Source organism: Rhinatrema bivittatum, chromosome 9 (assembly GCF_901001135.1).
Source record: "Rhinatrema bivittatum chromosome 9, aRhiBiv1.1, whole genome shotgun sequence".
NCBI lineage: Eukaryota > Metazoa > Chordata > Amphibia > Gymnophiona > Rhinatrematidae > Rhinatrema > Rhinatrema bivittatum.
This window is the reverse complement of record NC_042623.1, coordinates 126,657,983-126,676,716: the sequence shown is the minus strand read 5'-3', so window position 1 is coordinate 126,676,716 and position 18,734 is coordinate 126,657,983. Positions and strand designations below refer to the sequence as shown.

At 41.0% G+C, this 18,734-nt stretch overlaps 1 protein-coding gene across 5 annotated transcripts in view; it reads left to right on the top strand.

Moving 5' to 3' along the window:
* Positions 1 to 18,734, top strand: part of XPOT (exportin for tRNA) — a 296,178-nt gene that overhangs the window by 67,728 nt on the left and 209,716 nt on the right. For all 5 annotated transcript variants that reach the window (XM_029615696.1, XM_029615695.1, XM_029615692.1 and 2 more), the window contains 2 exons: positions 4,643 to 4,712; positions 15,030 to 15,248. In XM_029615696.1, coding sequence (XP_029471556.1) covers positions 4,643 to 4,712; positions 15,030 to 15,248 — 289 coding nt within the window. The remainder of the gene's footprint in view (positions 1 to 4,642; positions 4,713 to 15,029; positions 15,249 to 18,734) is intronic.

Genomic DNA, 18,734 nt, shown 5'->3' with positions numbered 1-18,734 from the left:
GTTTCATCATGTGTCTGACCATTTTTTCCAGGTGGACGGTAGTATACTCCTATCACTATACTCTTACCCAACACACATGGGATTTCTACCCATATAGATTCTACTGAGCATTTACTCTCTTGTATGATCTTTATCCTGTTGGACTCCATACCCTCCCGGACATAAAGTGCCACACCCCCACCAAGTTGATCCTCCCTATCATTGCGATATAATTTGTACCCTGATATATACTTCTTGTTAAACTTTTTATCTTTCCTCTAACTCTAATCCCAGTTAGAATGACCCCCGTTTTATTGTAACTTTTTCTTCCATGCACTTGTTTTACTTTTTAATGTATACTCTTATGTTGTTAGTTATTTACGTTATAATGTATTTCTCACCCCTTGTTTTATGTAAACCGACATGATACGAACTCCGTGAATGCCGGTATAGAAAAATACAAATAAAAAAATAAAAAAATATAGCACTGTCCCATTTGTTTATCCTCCTTCCACCAAGTCTCTGTGATGCCAATTATGTCAATCTCATCATTTGCTGCTAAACACTCTTAACTCCTCCCATCTTACTTCTTAGACTTCTGGCATTGGCATACAGACATTTCAAAGTGTGGTTTTTGCTTGTTTTAACAACCTGCTTTTCAGTTGGGAAGAAAAGTCCATAAACCATTATTAAGGTGGATTTGGAGACATCCATTGCTTAACCATGGAATAAGCAACATGGAATTATCGACCTTTTGGGATCCTGCCAGGTATTTGTGATTGTCCACTGTTGGAAACAGGATACTGGACTTGATGGACCTTTGGTCTGACCCAGTACGGCAAATCTTAAGTTCTTATGTTTTTTTTTTTCCCTTCTTTATATTGTCCACTCTTCCTTCAGTTTTTCTGATCTCTTCCCTTTGACTTCTTCTTTTTTCTCTTTCCTTTTCTCTTCCTTCTCTCCTCTTCCTGTTTTTCATTTCCTAGGATTCTTGCCCACCCCTTCCCCAGCTCTTTCATACATCCTCTATCTTTGTCCATCTTGGGTCTAATTTTCCTCTCTCTCCACTTGTCTCTTATTCCAGATCCCTTCTTCTCCATCTCTGCCTCAAAAATTCTCAGTCCTCTCTCTTTCTGCACTCCCCATGATCCCCCCTGATATTCTTTATACCACTTTGCACATAATATGGCTTGGCTTGTCCTCCCTATCCTCTCCTGACTCCCAGCCAGCACGAGTAGCAATACCTAATACCATATCAACATCCTGTGCCCCTTCCCCCAAGCATTCACCCCCTTCCTTCCTCAAATCTATATCACCTGATGGGGTGACTGCCTCCTACCCTTTGCAGTCTAGCTGTCTCAGATCCATATGGAACAGGCATCTAAGAACATGGGCAATTCTACTTCAGCTACTCCCCTCTGTAGGGAAATATGTGAATTTGAATAGACCAAGCACACAGTGAATGGGGAAAGAGGGGCTGAAGCAGGGAGCAAAAACTCTTCTCTGCCTTTAACTGCTGCTGTGTAGGCTCCCTGCTCCAGCTCCTCCTTTCCTGACCTCCACAGTGGTACTTGGTTGCTACTGGGGGTGGATGGGACATATGGGAAGGGCTGGAGCAGCAAGCAGGAGATTTGGCACACTGTTAAGAACCAGTGCATAGGCCAGGGGAAGGATCAAGCTGGGGCTGTCCAGCTCTGCATCACAAAAAAAGGCTTTCACAGAGCACATTTATTTATTTAGCATTTTTATATACCGATATTCATGTAAAAATTACGTATCACTTCAGTTTACAGTATAACAGAAAGAAGCATGTACATAATGCTTTACATTAAACAGGGGGTAAAATAACTTTTTATTTATTTAGAGAATTTTATATACCGACAACCGTTTGCACATCGTATCGGTTTACATATAACTTATAACTAGTTGGGAATGCCCTTACATAGAACAGGAACAAAATGTACAGTAACTTACAATAACAAGATAAACTGTGTAACTGAGAAACTATTTACAGAATTTGATGGTATATAGACCATAATTTGGTTAGAGAAACAGTCCATAGAAACAGTCCATAGTCCATAGTGTGATTGAGTAGCAGGGAAGGCAAGAGCGTATTACAGGCGTAATGGTGTTACAGGGAAAGCAGACCATAGCGTGATTGGGGAGTTAGGGGTCAAGCAAACTCTTAAATGGGTAGGGTTTCAGGGAGAGTTATAGCAGGGGGAGAGGGGGGGACAGCATAAGGAGTCTAAATAATTGTTGACACAAGGTGAGGAGGTGGGGAGTTGTAAAAGGAAGTTCAGAGCAGTGGTGTTAGCTGCAATAGTTCAGAGCAGTGGTACTAACTGCAGCTCTGTGGGTTGTCAGACTGGTGGTTGTCAGACTGGTGGTTGTCAGACTGGTGGAGGTCGCATGAAGGGTAGGCCTGTAGGAACAGCCAGATTTTTAGCTTTTTTTTAAATTTGGGAGTGGAAGACTCTGTGCGTAGATCTGGGGGCATGGAGTTCCATAGGGTGGGGCCGGCCAGTGAGAACGCTCTATTCATTGTGGTAATAAGTTTGGTGGATTTGATAGAGGGGGTGCGGAGAGTTCCTTGGAGAGCAAGACGAGTTGGTCTGGTGGAGTTACGAGGAAGTAGAGGGGGGTTTATCCAGTCAGTGTTCTCATTGTTGATGCTTTTATGTATAAGGGAAAGGGCTTTGAAAAGGATGCGGGATTGTATTGGCAGCCAGTGGAGTTCGATGAGTGTCGGGGTAATGTGGTCATGTTTTCTGGTATTAGTAAGGATGCGTGCTGCGGCATTTTGCAAGAGTTGTAGTGGTCTGGTGTGTGTGGCAGGGAGGCCAAGGAGGAGTGAGTTGCAGTAGTCTATTTTGGAAAATATAATAGACTGTAGTACTGTGCGGAAATCAGAGAAGTATAGGAGAGGTCTGAGTTTCTTGATTGTTTGGAGTTTGAAGTAGCAATCACTTAGAATAGATTTAATGAAGGGTTTGAGAGAGAGCTGGTTGTCAATATGGATACCAAGGTTACGGGTGTGGGAGGGGAAAGACATGGTGGAGAATCCAAGGGGGATGGCGGGAGGGGGATGTTTGTTGGAGATGACCAGGAGTTCAGTTTTTTGTGGATTCAGAGCAAGGTGCATGTCAGTGAGAAGCTGGTTGATAGCAGTCAAGCATGATTCCCAGTTATGAAGAGCGGTTTGGAGGGAGTCAGTGAAGGGGAAAAGAATTTGAACATCGTCTGCGTAGATAAAGTGTTTTACGCCAAGCTTGGTGAGGAGGGTGGTCAGGGGGAGCATGTAAATGTTAAAAAGAGTGGAGGAAAGAGAGGAGCCTTGAGGGACACCTCGGTCAAGGCTTATTGGGTCAGATTCATTAATGCCAGTGGAAACTGTGTAGTGACGGTCTTGTAAGTATGATTTAATCCAGGAGAGGGCGGTGCCGGAGATTCCGATGTTACTAAGAATGTGGAGTAGTGTGAAATGGTTAACAGTATCAAATGCAGCGGAAATGTCTAACATGGCGAGAAGAAATGAATTTCCAGAGTCAAATCCTCTGATAATGGTGTCGGATAGGGATAGAAGCAATTTTTCAGTGCTGAGGTTTTTGCGAAAGCCGTATTGTGTGGAGGGAAGAATGTTGTGTTGTAGGTAATCAGAGAGATGAGAGTTGACTAGCTTTTCCAGGATTTTAGATAGGAATGGGAGGTTGGAAATAGGTCTGAAATTGGCTAAAACAGCAGGGTCAAGGCTAGATTTTTTAAGGATGGGTTTCACCACAGCCTGCTTTAGAAAATTGGGGACTGTGCCTTGTTCTAAGGAACAGTTGCAGATAGTAGAGAGAGGTTTGGCAAAGGTTTCGGGAATAGCTAGGAGGAGTTTGGTAGGGATGGTTTCAGAGGGATGGGAGGAGGGTCTCATTTTTTTTAATATGTTTTCAATTTCAAGGGACGAGGATGAGTCAAAGGAGGAGAGGGTGGCGGAGAGCTTGAGGAAGGTAGGGGTCACAGTGTATGGGTTAGACGAGAAGCGTGCTGTAAGAGAAGAGACTTTGTTTTGAAAGAAGAGCGCAAGTTCGTTGCAGTGATTTTTTTGTAGTGGGAGTAGTGGGTTGTGTGGGGGTGGAGCGAGCAGCAAACTGGTTGAGAAGCACTGTGTTAGAGCAATTTATGCACGTTGATATAGATATTCACTTGTTTTTCAGATGTTGCTTCCAATGTGTTTTTTAAACATATGCATCTTGAAATGTATGCAACTTGTAATGTGCTTTGAACTCTTGTTAGTTGAAAAATCATGTGATAGATAATGGTTTATGACTATAAGCAGAAAAAATAAAGATGTCAAATGTTTTCCATTATTATTGCAAAACAGTTTACTGAAGGTGGTTCCTGCTGCCTCAGGTGGGCTGCCTAGGCATCACTAATGATACTTGCTGGCTCCAGAACTGAAAGGGCACTGCTTTGGAGGTGCACTTTTCAGCACTGGGAATAGCAGCGGTCACCATGGGACACAAGACACCTGCCCTTCCTACTCAGGCCTATGCATGTTGCCTTCTGTGCCATAGGACTAGTCCTGTATAAATACTTGTAACAGAGGATCTATTATCTTAATTTGGAAGTTGCCAACAATTTCAATAGCATATATTTTTATTTTTTTTTGCAGATATTCAGAGCTTACTGTAAACCAACAGCAACTTATTAGGGAAACTCTTATAGCCTGGCTACAAGCTCAGGTAAGAGTTTTTGTTTCCCCCCACAATTTTTTCTCTTGCCCCCTCTCTTCTACACCTGTCCTCTACCTCAGTGCAATCTAGTTACAAGAGGCTGTAGATTTGTGATCTCTCAGGGTCTAGCTAGTGCCAGGCACTGATTTGTAGACATCTTGGCAATATGTAGGATTTGTCCAGTCCTGTGCTACAGTCTCATTTCATTATGCATGTGTGAGCATTGTGATTGCCACGTAATAAGGTAAACTGAGAAACACCTTGGTGTTGAATTATTCTTATTGCTTCTCAGTAAGATCTAATTATTGCCTATTGGACTTGATGAATAGGTGGCTAATGCCTATTTCCCATTGTCTTGCTGATGAAGATAAATGAGTGACTAATATAATTGTATAACTGTTTGCTTAGATATGCAAAAATAAAAAACCTTTTTTGTAACATTTCTAAATGAAAACAAATTGCTTGTTAAGATAATTTATACTGCTTTTTCAGTGAGACCCCAGGTTAGAGGAATATATATATATTTACTTGGTTGTGAAAAAATTAAGAAAAGTTAATCGAAAGTTCATTTAGCTACACACAGAAGGTGATGATCCAATTACTTGGTCTCAAGTGTAGAAAGTAGCTTATTGCATTGATCATGCCATGACTGAGGTATGGCTTCTAAAGATTGTTCAATTGTTGACACAGTGGGATTGTTTCTTAACCGCCAAAATCTAAGTATATAAAAAGAACACCAATGTGCAAGAAATATTAAATGCAAAGATTTAAAAAAAAGTGAAGTACTTTTTGTAGATTAAACTTGGACCATATGCCTATCTAGTCTGTCCATCCATACCAACTATTCAACTTTACAATCCCTGCTAGTCCCTTAAAGATCCTCTGTGCTTATCCCATTCTTTCTTGAATTCATATATTTATTTATCTTCTCTTTTTTCTATACCAGCTATCATCAATCTAGGTGGTTTACAAATTTTACATACATAATTTTAAAATAAAATACAGGGAGAACCAAGATGGCTGCCAACTGAGAGGCACGTAGAGAGAGCGCTCTCTGTGCTTTCTTTCTTGGTTTAATTTTCTTGCCGCCAGTATGCCTCACACCAAACGCAAGGCAAAATTAAGGGAGAATACTTGCTCTTCTCCCTTGATGGAATTACAACAGCCCTGGATTGAGAGTTTTTTCGTGGCTCCATCACCAATCTCACTGGAAGCACGGGCCGCTTCGGAGTCCGATGTAGAGCGAACACTGGCCCCATTGGCCGAAGTTGTTTCACTGAACCCTGGTGCGCCGACAATGCCTTCCCCTCCGTATAGTGCTTTTGCTGCCGATGAGGTAGCTCAGCCATTGCTCCCTGAAGGGGGCATGGAATGCTGTCGTTGGGAGGAGCTGGATCAGAGGACCTTAGAAGAAATATTGTGACTTTACCTTCATTGGAGCCTTTGAGAACAGATGATTCTGTGGGTCATGTCTCTGCTACAACTCTTCCCAGGACTGAGAAAGGTACTAACACCCTTACAAGAGCAGGCTATCAAGGTATGTCCGATATCTAGATCACCTTTGATTAAGCCAGCTGTGATAACCTTGGACGCTGTCTGGAATACACTTGTATCCTTGGAATCAGCCATTTCTTCTTTAACCACTGTTACTCTTTACACTAATCCCTGTGTCCTTGCTACTGAAAGATTGGTTGCTACCCGTGGAGCAAAATTTGAAGAATTGGAATTGCGGAATTCCACAGTTGAGAATGTCTAGCACAAGCTGGTTTAGTCTGACTTGGTTACTCTAAAAAGCTGGAGAACGTTGAGAATTCTCTGAGAGTCCTGAATATAAGAGTTCTCAATTTTCCACTAATTAAAATGATTTCCCTGCATTGATTTATTCAAGAGCTATTTGTCTCAAATTCTTAAGATTCCAACGGACGCTATGCCTGTTATCTCTAAAGCTTACTATTTACCTCAAAATGATAATGGAACAATTGAAAACCAAGTGCCAGACCCTTCTTTAAATCTGACAGATATTCTTGAATTATCTCAGGCTACAGTTGTGCTTAGAGGAACCTTGTTGGTTTCTTTTGCATTTATTTCAGATAGAAATTCTGTGCTCAGGTTGTTTCTTCGTAATTGTTTGCAGCTATTCCATGGACAGAAAATTTGGATAACTCGCGTGCAGGAACAAATTATTTTCAATGAGATCTGAAGTATTATCAAGGGGGAGCGCAAAATTTACTTTGATACCCTTGCAAGTGTTTAGTGAAATATCTTAATTCTAATTATATTTTCTTTGAACCCTCACAACTGCGGATGTTCCTTGATTCCCATGCCTAGGAAACTTGGCTAAACTTGATGTTAAGTGGTTGGGTAATCTCTCAAGGCTTGCTTTTTAACTTTTTTCGTATTTTTCGCTCTTTATCCTCTTGATTTCTCCCTTTTTTCCTGTTATTTGGAGATATGTATAATAGTGATATATTCACCTTTTATTTATTTTCTTTTATTTTTCTTGTGTAATGATTTTGAGGCATACCTTTTTTGTTTCTGGTACAAGATGATTCTTGTGTTTTATTTGTAAAATTCATTAAAAATAAAATACAATAATACAAAATATAAAACATACAACATGAATAAGCCACTCTTGACCTTCCCCGCTAAGTCCCTTGTTGCTTAACTCTGCAGCCCTGTCTCTTTACCTTTAGATATCATTATAAGCCTCCTTAAAAAGCCATGTTTTTAGCGTTTTCCTAAATAGCTTATGTTCTCTCATTAGTTCCAGAGTACTGATCCTGCCACTGTAATCGCTCATTAACGCACCATGTTCAAACTAGCTTCCTTCACTGAGGCAGTCACTAAAAGACCTTTATTCACAGACCGAAGTTCCCTTTGCAGCACATACCACTGTAATCTGGATTTCAACCATTCATTTTCCAATGTATAGAGTACTTTATGTATTATTACTAACATTTTAAAACAGATCCTAAAAGATATTGGCAACCATTGAAGGTCCTTATGTACAGGCATATGATGTTCATGCCTCCCCACTCCACACAGTACTCTGTCCGTGGAATTTTGTAACTACTGCACTGATTTAATCATGTATTTTGGTAACCCTAGTGAATTACAATAGTCAATATTATTTAGTACTATAATTTGCCTAACTAACAGAAAATCATCAAACCCCAAATATGGCTCTAATCGACGTAATATATGCAACTTGAAGTACCCGATTTTCACCAGTTTATGCACATGATCTTTCATAGCTAATTCGCAGTCCAGCTGGATGGACTACCAAGTTATATACAATTAACGATAGTACAAGATCAGTTCCTTCAAATGACATCTTCGACACACTGGCATCATCTAAACACTTTTTTGTCAGCAATATAATTTCGGTCTTACTGGTGTTCAAGGATAACAGATTTTGAGTTAACCATATTTTTTGTTGACAAATATGATGCCAGCATTTCAAATGCTTCCTTCAGGGAATCCTTAATTGGGAACCAAACTTGAATATAGTCTGTGAACATCTGATATTCTACCCCCAATTTTCCCAGTACCTGGCATAAAAGTTCAATATAAATATTAAATAGGATAGCAGAGAGGGAAGATCCCTATGGAACCACCATTTTAATATCAAACCACTTAGAAGTTCCCATACCAAAGATTACCTGAAAGCTTTTCTTTGAAAGAAATGAGGAAAACCAGTCTTTCACAACCCCAGATATACCGAGTTTAGACAGATGATGTAGTTGCAAAGTATGATTGACTGTATCAAATGCTGCCAATATATAGAGCAGCACCAACAGAAAACTTTGACCCTGCTCAAAACCCCTCAAATGTATCTGACAAAGATAACAGCTCCATGTTCTCGCTCCTAAACCCATACTGGTTGGGATTCAGGAGGGAGTTTTTTTCTAGATACCTATCCAACTGTGTATTCACTACTTTCTCAATAACCTTTGCCAAGAAGGTCAATGAGGATATAGGTTGATAGTTCATTAAATTTGCTGGCTCTAGGTTCCCTTTTTTTTTTTTTTTTAAAACAGAGGGTGCACTCTCCTTGTCTCCATAACCTTCATGGGGAGGCTGCTAGGTTCATCCACTAACCTCTGTAAAATAATATTTCCTTAGATTTCTCCTGAGTCTATCCCCTTTCGCCGCCTTCTCATGACCCCTCATTCTAGAGCCTGCCTTTGGTTGAAAGAAGCCCCCCTTCCTGTGCATGGAAACCTTGGAGGAATTTAAGTGTATCATATCTCTCCTATCCCTCCTATTTTTTTAAGGTGTACCTGTTTAGATCTCTGTCTCCATCTGCTTTAGAATGAAGACCACTGACCATTTTAGTAGCCACCCTCTGGACAGACTTGAACAGTTTATATCATTTTTTTAGCATTAAATCTTGGCTGCCAGACCTAGACCATTCCTCAAGCTTCACTAGATCCCTCCTCATGTTTTCCACACCTTTCCATCCACCCTGTTGTAGATTTTGGTATTCTCCACAAAAACAGTATATACTAGCACAACACCAAGGAAACTAAGGCAATGTTCCAAATGTATATCAATACACAAAGCGGAACAGCATATGAGAGATGATCACCTAAAAATGTGTATGTATTAAATTCTATGAGCTGGTATCATAAAACATGCCTTTTGAAAACAAACAGGTATCACAGCCATAAAAGATAATTATCTATTAGCCCAGCCACTACTACTCATTTGAACAAGGTAGTGTTTTTTTCTGACCTGATTTTTTTATTTGTGGTTTACTTGTATTTCAGCAAGGTTTTTGCTAGGGTCCTACATAGTCTCATAATTAAATGAGAAAACTAAGAGTGGGTCCCAAGGTGGTGGAATGGATTGCAAATTGGCTGATTGACAGATGCCAGCAAGTAGTGGTAAATAGAACCTATTCCAAAAAAAGAAGTGATAAGTGGAGTTCCTAAAGGATCTGTTGTGGGATTGGTTCTGTTTGTTATCTTTGTGAATGATATTGTGGAGGGATTAGAAGGAAACATTTATTTTTTTGTGAATGACACTAAGATCTGTAATAGAGTGAACACGCCTGAAGAAATGAGACCCTAATATTTAAAAATATTTAAAAAAGGCTCCAGGGGTCATCCAGGAAGGTATAGACTGGTGAGCCTGACTTCAGAGCCGGGAAAAATATTGGAAACTATTGTAAAGGTCAAAATCACACAGCATATAGAAAGACATGGTTTAATGAACACAGTCAGCATGAATTTACCCTAGGCAAGTCTTGCCTCACAAATTTGCTTCATTTTTTTGAAGGGGTTAATAAACATCTGGATAAAGATGAACCGATAGATGTAGTGTATTTGAATTTTCAGAAAGCATTTGACAAAATCCCTCATGAGAGGCTTCTAAGAAAACTAAAAAGTCATGGGATAGGAGGCTATGTCCTTTCGTGGATTACAAACTGGTTAAAAGACAGGAAACAGTGAATAGGATGAAATGGTCAATTTTCTCAGTGGAAAAGGGTAAACAGTGGAGTGCCTCAGGGATCTGTACTTGGACTTGTACTTCTCAATATTTACAAATGATCTGGAAAGGAATACGAAAAGTGAGGTTATCAAATTTGCAGATACAAAATTATTCAGAGTAGTTAAATCACAAGTGCTCTGTGATAAATTGCAGGAAGACTTTGCGAGTGAAGATTGGGCATCCAAATGGCAGATGAAATTTAAGGTGAACAAGTGCAATGTGTTGCATATAGGGGAAAAATAACTCACGCTGTAGTTACATAAGTTCCATATTAGGAGCTTCAACCCAGGAAAAAGATTTAGGTGTCATAGTAGATGATACACTGAAATTGTTGGCTTAATGTGCAGTGGCAGTCAAAAAAGCAACGATAATGGTAGGAATTATTAGGAAGGGAATGGTGAATAAAACAGAAAATGTCATAATACCTTTGTATTGCTCCATGGTGAAACCACAGTTTGAGTACTGTGTACAGTTCTGGTCGCCGCACTGGAGCTACAGAGAAGGGTGGCCAAAATGATAAAGGGGATGGAACGGCTCCCCTATGAGGAAAGGCTAAAGAGTTTAGAGCTGTTCAGCTTGGAGAAGGGATGGCTGAGAGGGGTATATGATAAAGGACTACAAACTCATGAGAAGTCTAGTATGGGTAAATATGAATCAGTTATTTACTGTTTTGGGTAATACTTATTTATTTTACAACTTTTTTATACCGACATTCGTGGGTACATCTTATCTGTTTACAATGAACTAAGAGAAATACATCATATTGGTTTACAATGAACTAGGAGAAATACAGCAAAGGGGGATAAGGCAAAAGGCATAAACGTAAGGGTGATTCAATGGGTGCAAATAAGAAATATAAAGAATATAATATGGTGCTTTTCTGCCCTTATTGCTGGGATGCCTATAATTTGTGCGCGCAAATGTTTTGAGCTTGAGCCATTTGAATGCACAGTTACCGCTGCTCATGGCGCCAATGAACAAGAAGCCTAAGTACCTTTCTATTTGTGTTGCCTGTCATATTGGGGCTTCTCAGCCAGAACTGGCTTTTAACCTGTGTCAGTGCTGTTCAGATGCTCAGGGAGAGTTGTCTTCCTCGGATTTTGCTAAACCTGGATCCTCTCATTCTGATGATGGTCTGGTTATGGTTTTGGCTGGAAGTGCACCAGATCTTGGTTCTCCCTTGACGCTTCTCTGCTGGCAAGGGCAGTTCTGTGGGAGCAGCTCCAGTTCCATCTGGGCTTGGTCTGGAACTGGCTGCTTTTTCTTGGCTGGAAGTTTTTTCAAGGCTTACAAGCCTTTTTTTAGGCACAGTCCTCAATTCCACCCATTTCTATCCAGTTGGACCCTCGACTGACGTTTCCTCCCTCTTCCAGTCCTATGCTTAAGCACCGGGGCTTGCTTCAGTTCCCTGTGGGTGTTCCCGACAGGAATCCGGATGGCACTGAGGATGAGACTGATCTTGATTCCTTGGAAGATGCAATATTCCTCTGAGGCTGGAACCATATCGAACCATGTTGAGGCTCTTTCATAGAGATGAACTGCAGGCCCTGATTCCCAGACTTTGAAACAGCGGGTGTCCCTGGTTCGGATGCTTTGTCAGAGCTGAGGAAGAATGCCACTTTGGTTTCCTTACGTAAAGCCTCTCAGTTTTTCCTTGTGATTAGATGGCATTCAGGAATTGATTGATCTGGAATGGGATTCACCAGAGATAAATTTTAAAGGGGATCAGACGTTGGAAGGCCTGTACCCCCCTGGATCTGACTGTAAGAGAGCGTTTGTGTTTTCGCAGAGTGAATGCTCTGGTATGTTCCGTTTCTAAGCGAATGTCTATCCCCGTAGAGGAAGGAGTGGCTTTGAAGGATGTACATGATAGAAGGATTGAGGCTATTTTTAAGCAAGCCTTTGAGGCAGTGGCAATGAATTTACATATTGCCTCCTCTGGTGCCCTAGTGGTGAGATCTTCTTGTCTGCTTCTCTCTCAGGAGGTTGATGAGTGCCCTATGTTACATACAGCTCTAACCACATCCAATCAAAAAGAAACCAATCCAGAACAACTCCAGCTTTATCCAATCAAAATCAAGCCCATAGAAAACAATGCACTTCGTTGCTTATTGCCTCGCCCAGCAAACTGCAACCCCATCCAGTCAAAAATGTGCCAAGCCGCACATTTTACTTTCAGAAATTAGCGCCGACCCAAATGTTGGCGCTAATTTCTTCCGGCACCAGAAAAGTGCACAGAAAAGCAGTAAAAACTACTTTTCTGTGCACCCTCCGACTTAATATCATAGCGATATTAAGTCGGAGGTCCCGAAGAGTAAAAAAAAAGTGTAAAAAAATAAAAATAAAAAAATTTGAATTCGGCCCGCGGCTGTCTGGCCGAAAACCGGACGCTCAATTTTGCCGGCGTCCAGTTTCTGAGCCCGTGGCTGTCAGTGGGCTCGAGAACAGACGCCGGAAAAATTGAGCGTCGGCTGTCAAACCCGCTGACAGCCGCCGCTCCTGTCAAAAAGGAGGCGCTAGGGACGCGCTAGTGTCCCTAGCGCCTCCTTTTACCCAGACCTAATTTAAATACTGAATCACGTGCACCGGTGAGTGGCCGGTGCGCGCGCCGGGAGAGCGGGTGTTCCCCGCTCTGCCACAGACTTTACTGTATCGGCCCAATAGTGGTGTTCCTGTTCATTTTGAGACAAAATGTCATAATGCAAAAAACCTATGTCGCCATCATTACATAAATGCTGCCCACTCCACTTCATTGTTCAATCCTGAAGGACCCAATGTTTGCCATTCATAAATGAACCACTGTTCCCATTGGCGTAATGACCGTGAAATATCCCCCCCATAGGTGTTATGGAACTGTTTAATTACAAAAACTTTTTATATCTATTGTGTTTTTTCTGTGTTCCAATGTGATATGTTAAATGCGTATGCAAATTTTAAAAATGTATTCAAGTGGGAGGAGTTTGAGTGGAGTAAATGGAAATGAGGGCTCTTTAACGTTGCATGCGATGATGTAACGCATGCTATCGTGGGATTTAACACTGGAAATAACTACACCTTTTGTCTTGGTGTTATGTCTGCGATAGCTATGCGTTACAACCGAAACTGGATTTATCGCAAATCCTGTTTGAGGGGAGGAGAGAGAGAGCCTCTGTGGAGGCCCGCCTATCAAGCAAGGTAGAGAGAATATGGTACAAATCTACTCTTCTTTCACTTTTCATCCCTCCAAATCACATTAAATCTTCACTGATGGTAATTATGCTGTTCGTACCTATGATTGTGCATGTAAAATTGCCCCCCCCCCAGAACCCACCCCCCAAACCTCACCCGAGTTACTATTTCCTCCTCTTACAGCAGTATAAATACTGTATTTTTCGCTCCATAAGATGTACTTTTTTTCCCCTAAAAGTAGGGGGGGGGGAGAAATGTCTATGCGTCTTATGGAGTGAATATATAAAAAAAAACCCAAAAAACTAACTACAACCCCCCCCCAACCTCCTGACCCTCCCTCCCCCCCCCCCCCCCCCAAGACTTGCCAAAAGTCCCTGGTGGACCAGTGGGGATCCGGGAGAGATCTCCTGCACTTGGGCCGTCGGCTGCCAGTAATCAAGATGGCGCCGACGGCCCTTTGCCCTTACTATGTCACAGGGCTACCGGTGCCATTGGTCGACCCCTGTGACATAGTAAGGGCAAAGGGCCGTCTGCACCATTTTGATTACTGGCAGCCGACGGCCCGAGTGCAGGAGATCGCTCCCGGAGCCCCGCTGGACCACCAGGGACTTTTGGCAGGTCTTGCGGGGGGGAGGGTGGGGGGTTGTAGTTAATTCAATTTAAAGGGTTGGGATGGGGGTTTTTTACCCACAGAAAGAGAATGATAAAAGTTTTCTGATCTGGGGAGTGGACCGAAATGGCCCTCCCCAGACCCGAAAATGAAATGGGCACAAAAGAAAATTTTATGCACTCCCCTAATTTGCTCCATAAGACGCACAGATGCCCAGGAACAGAGCCGGCTTAGCACACCTTTTTATTTATTTATTTATTTGTTTGTTTATTTAAATTTTCCCCCTCTGAATCCTAGGTGCGTCTTATGGAGCGAAAAATACGGTAGTTAATTTTTTTTGTGAGCCTCTACAGAATTTCTCTCTTTCTTGGCAGCAGGCGCTATTTTTGCTATATTTATCACAAAATGATGAATCTAGGCCTTAGTTTGTACCTGAGGCAATAAAGGGTGAAATGACTTGCCTAAGGTCACAAGAAACATTAGTGGGATTTGAACCCTAGTGTGCCTGGTTCTTAACCTGCTGCTTCTCCAAAGATGGGCATACCTTTACAAAGGTATTTAGGCTCCACAGGCTGAGCAGGACTGATTCAGTGTCCCAAAAAAAAAAAAAATGTCTAGTACCTCAGAGTGCTTGCCAAACCTTTTTTTTTAACCCCTGGATTGTTTCATGCTGCTTCTGTTCCATCAGGGCTCTGTTCCTTACAGCACTGATATGCTGCTTACATTTTCAGGAGCTTTTTATATTTACATTCAGTTCATACATATTTAGAATTGCCAGTTGACATAAAATTAAAATTTATTGTTCATACAGAATGCACCTTTGTTTTGTGAGTAATACATGATGGAATTTAACCATAAATCCATGATAGAAGCTATATCAATAATTAAGAATCCATATTTTAATTAGTTCGTTGTGGGATGTGTGTGTGTTTTTTTCTTTCAAGAGACATTTAGAACCTGGGAAAGAGATCCAGCTATATGAATGAGTTTTTTTCTGACGTAAACAAACAGGAAAGAAATTCAAATGTTAACTTTTTTTTTGTCTTACACAGATGCTAAATGCGCAACCAGAAAAGACCTTTATTCGAAACAAAGCAGCACAAGTGTTTGCACTGGTGTTTATTTCAGAATATCTTACAAAATGGCCAAAATTTTTTTTTGATATCCTATCGGTAGTAGGCCTCAATCTTCGAGGTGTGGATCTGTACCTCCGAATTCTAATGGCCGTTGATACAGAGGTTGTAGATAGAGATATAGTTCATACACCGGAGGTAAGCAAAAATGTATTTATATGCTATGCACTAATTCTGTGGTGAACTTAATAAAAACAAATCTTGTTTTACAAATGAGGAAAAAAATGTTTGGTTTTTTTTTTTTTGAAGGAGAAATTGTTTAATAGACACTTTTTTTTTTAATTTACATTTTTATTAAGTTTTAACAAGAAAAAACATTACATCCAATAAAATTCATAACATAAGTTATACTGTTCTGCAAAATCATACTCATCCCCCTCCCTCCCCCCTCCCTCCAATATAAGAGTTCTTCTGTAGATAAATACGCAGGTCATTGCAGATAAAATGAGATGTGCACATTTCAAATAGTGTACAATTACAAAAACAAAAACTCGTCCGATGATTCTCTCTAGAGTACCAAGTCCTCATTGAACATCTATCTCCAAGGTTACTGTATGTCGGCGTCAGAACATATGGAAACTGTAAGTTACAATCGTGTAATATAGGCCGAATATGGTTGCCAGATTTTTCAAAAGGAAGCAAGGTGGTTATGCTTTTCAATAGTGAGGGATGCGAGATGATAGTAGTTATGTTATCTGGCAATAACATCTTGAACTTTGAGGCAGGTGATTCGATTTCCATTTAAGAGCCAACAAGCTACGGGCTGCGATGAACAAGTGAATGCAAAATTTCTTATGCCCTGTGGTCATGGACTCAGGGAAAACATGCAATAAAGCCATTGCTGCAGTAGGAACAAGAACGACCCCCAATATACCACTGAGCCAGTCAAAAATCTCCTTCCAAAAAGATGCAAGCCGAGGACACTCCCACCATATATGCATGTAAGTGCCACTAGCCCCGCATTCACGCCATCATGAATCAGCCTCCCCCCCTAGAACCTACCTTTTTAACTCCATTTTAACTCCATTATATTTGGATCATATTACGTTATATTTTGCACTGTTGCTTTCAGCCACTACAGGTATTGCTGCTTTCAGCCTTTTCAGGCATAAGATGTATATAGTTCCTGTTGTACCCAGTTCATGATGGTTCTCTCCTTCCACCTGTCCTTTAATTTCTATCTTTTAGTTTTCTCCCTTCCCCCCCCCCTTTCCTTTCTTGCCTGCCCCCCTTTCCCCACCCCTGTTCATTGTAATTTTCCTTTCTTCAGTTTTGTTGTAAACCACGTGATATGTTCTACGAATGTCGGTAAATACAAGTTCATAAATAATAATAATAATAAGCATGACTCTGCAATTTTTGGCATTGAGTCCCAGCTGCCAAATCTTCAACCACTCTTCAAGCTTTCATAAATCACTTCATTTTCTCTACTCCTTAGTATAATCTGTAAATAGACAGACTTTACCTTCTATCCCTTCTGTAGTGTCACTCACAAAGATATTGAACAGAACTGATCCCAAAACTGGTCCCTGTGGCACTTAACATGGTTTTCTCTTCAGTGTAGGTTACATTTACTATTACACGCTGTCTTTTATCCGTCAACCAGTTTGTAATCCTCGCCACCATCTTGATGCTCACTCTCAAACTTCTCATTTTAGTTACTACCCTGCTATGCGGAGCCATATCAAAAGCTTTGCTGAAATCCAGGTATATCACATCTAGGGCTCTTCCTTGATCCAGTTCTCTAGTCATCCAATCAAAAAAATCAATAAGATTGGTCTGACAAGACTTTCCCCTGGTAAATCCATATTGCCTTGGATCCAGCAAGCTACCTGATTGCTGAAAGAAAGGATAATGAAGTATCTACAGAGTCTCCATAAATTTTCACACCACTGAGGTGAGGCTAACTGGCCTGTAGTTTCCAGCCTCCTCTATGTTAGCACCTTTGTGGAGAGAGACCACAACTGTACTTCTCCAATCTCACGGCAGTACTCTTGTTTATAGGGATCTATTAAACAGGTCTTTCCGTGGACCTGCCAGCACATCTCTGAGCTCCCTCAGTATCCCAGGATGTACCTCATCCAGCCACCCATGACACTAATTATGCTACTTTATCAACCACCACCCCTAACTTGGAGACAATGCTTGCAGTAAGCTTCTCAGAAAATATCAAACAATTTTGTAATATTTTTAGTTGTGTACAGCAGGATCAATGGAACTGTCCATTCCTCACGTGAGGCCAAGTTTTCAGAGCATCTCAAGCTTGTTCTTTGAGTTTTAGCTCCCTGCTTTGACCTAAATGACTGGTAAACATTTCTTGAGGACTTGATTTAGACATGTTCATATTCTTTTCGACTAGCAAAATATGTTTTTAGAAAGATAAATTTTATTTTTGGCTGATGGAGCTCATCAAATCTGCACCAGTCTCTGATCAGTATGTTTGACACCATTGCATACGTTGCTATGGATTTCATTCATAGTTTCTAATTACTGCCACTTGTCAGTACTAACCCGTTGCTGTCTGACATGCTTTTTTCACATTAGTTCTTTGTTCTTTCCTGCTCTGCTACTTATATAGCATTCATAAAATCCACTCATCCCTCACTTTCCATACCTTCCTTTTGTTTCATGTTGTCCTGTTTTCTCCAGTAGACTATAAGAGCTGTCTGATTCTGCTTCCACTTACTCCTATTCACGCTGTTTTACTGCACATCTACACATCTGCTTTCTACTCTGCTCTCCTGCCACTCATCTGATGTATTCTCTCAACTGGTTTCCTGTTAAATTTTACTCATTGTAGAAATGCCTCCTCATCAAACACAAGGGCATTAATGTCCTTCCTGTACTGTATTTTTCTTAATTTCTTCACCACAATAAACACTCTTGTATTGTCCTCTGTATCCCCTTGCCTTGAAAAGCTGCTTCCAGCTTTGTCATCACTTTTGTGCCCCCTCCTATAACCAAATGTCAGATGTTTAGATGCCCCCTTCCTGTCTTTGGTTAAAATTGAAAATATACAGCTTTCTATATTTTATTTATTTATGCAATTCTTATATACCGTTACACAGAACACAAGATTCTATCTTTACGGTTTACATAGTAAAAATCATACAACGGTTAGAAACTGAATAAATACAATAAAATTCAATACAAAATAAAAACAAAATAACTAAAATGTACTCATTAAAAATAAAATAAATATAGTTAAGAAAATAGAAATAATCCTTCTGTCAAACTTTAGTTTCTCAATTACCCTCTTTGGCATTGGTTCCATATGCTTGCTGAAAGCACCATGTTTTTAGGTCTTTCTTGAATTTCTTCTGTTACGGTCGTGGACCCTTGGGCTGGCTGAGACGGTAGAAGGAATACTGTGGGAACCCACAGGAAGCATCACAGCCGGGAGGCGGCGCTGAAGAGACTCTGGAGAAGACTTTACCACTGGACGCCCGAGGTCCCCCCAGGAGGAGCCTATAGGAACCCGGGCCTCTTGGACTTAGGCGGGACCCTATGCGACCAAGGATCCGGGCGGCATCCGGAGAGGTGGACAGAGAGGACGGCTGGGCCCAGGAGGCTGGAAGAGTCTTCACCCTCGGAAGCCCGTGGCATCCCCTGAGAGGAGCCCAT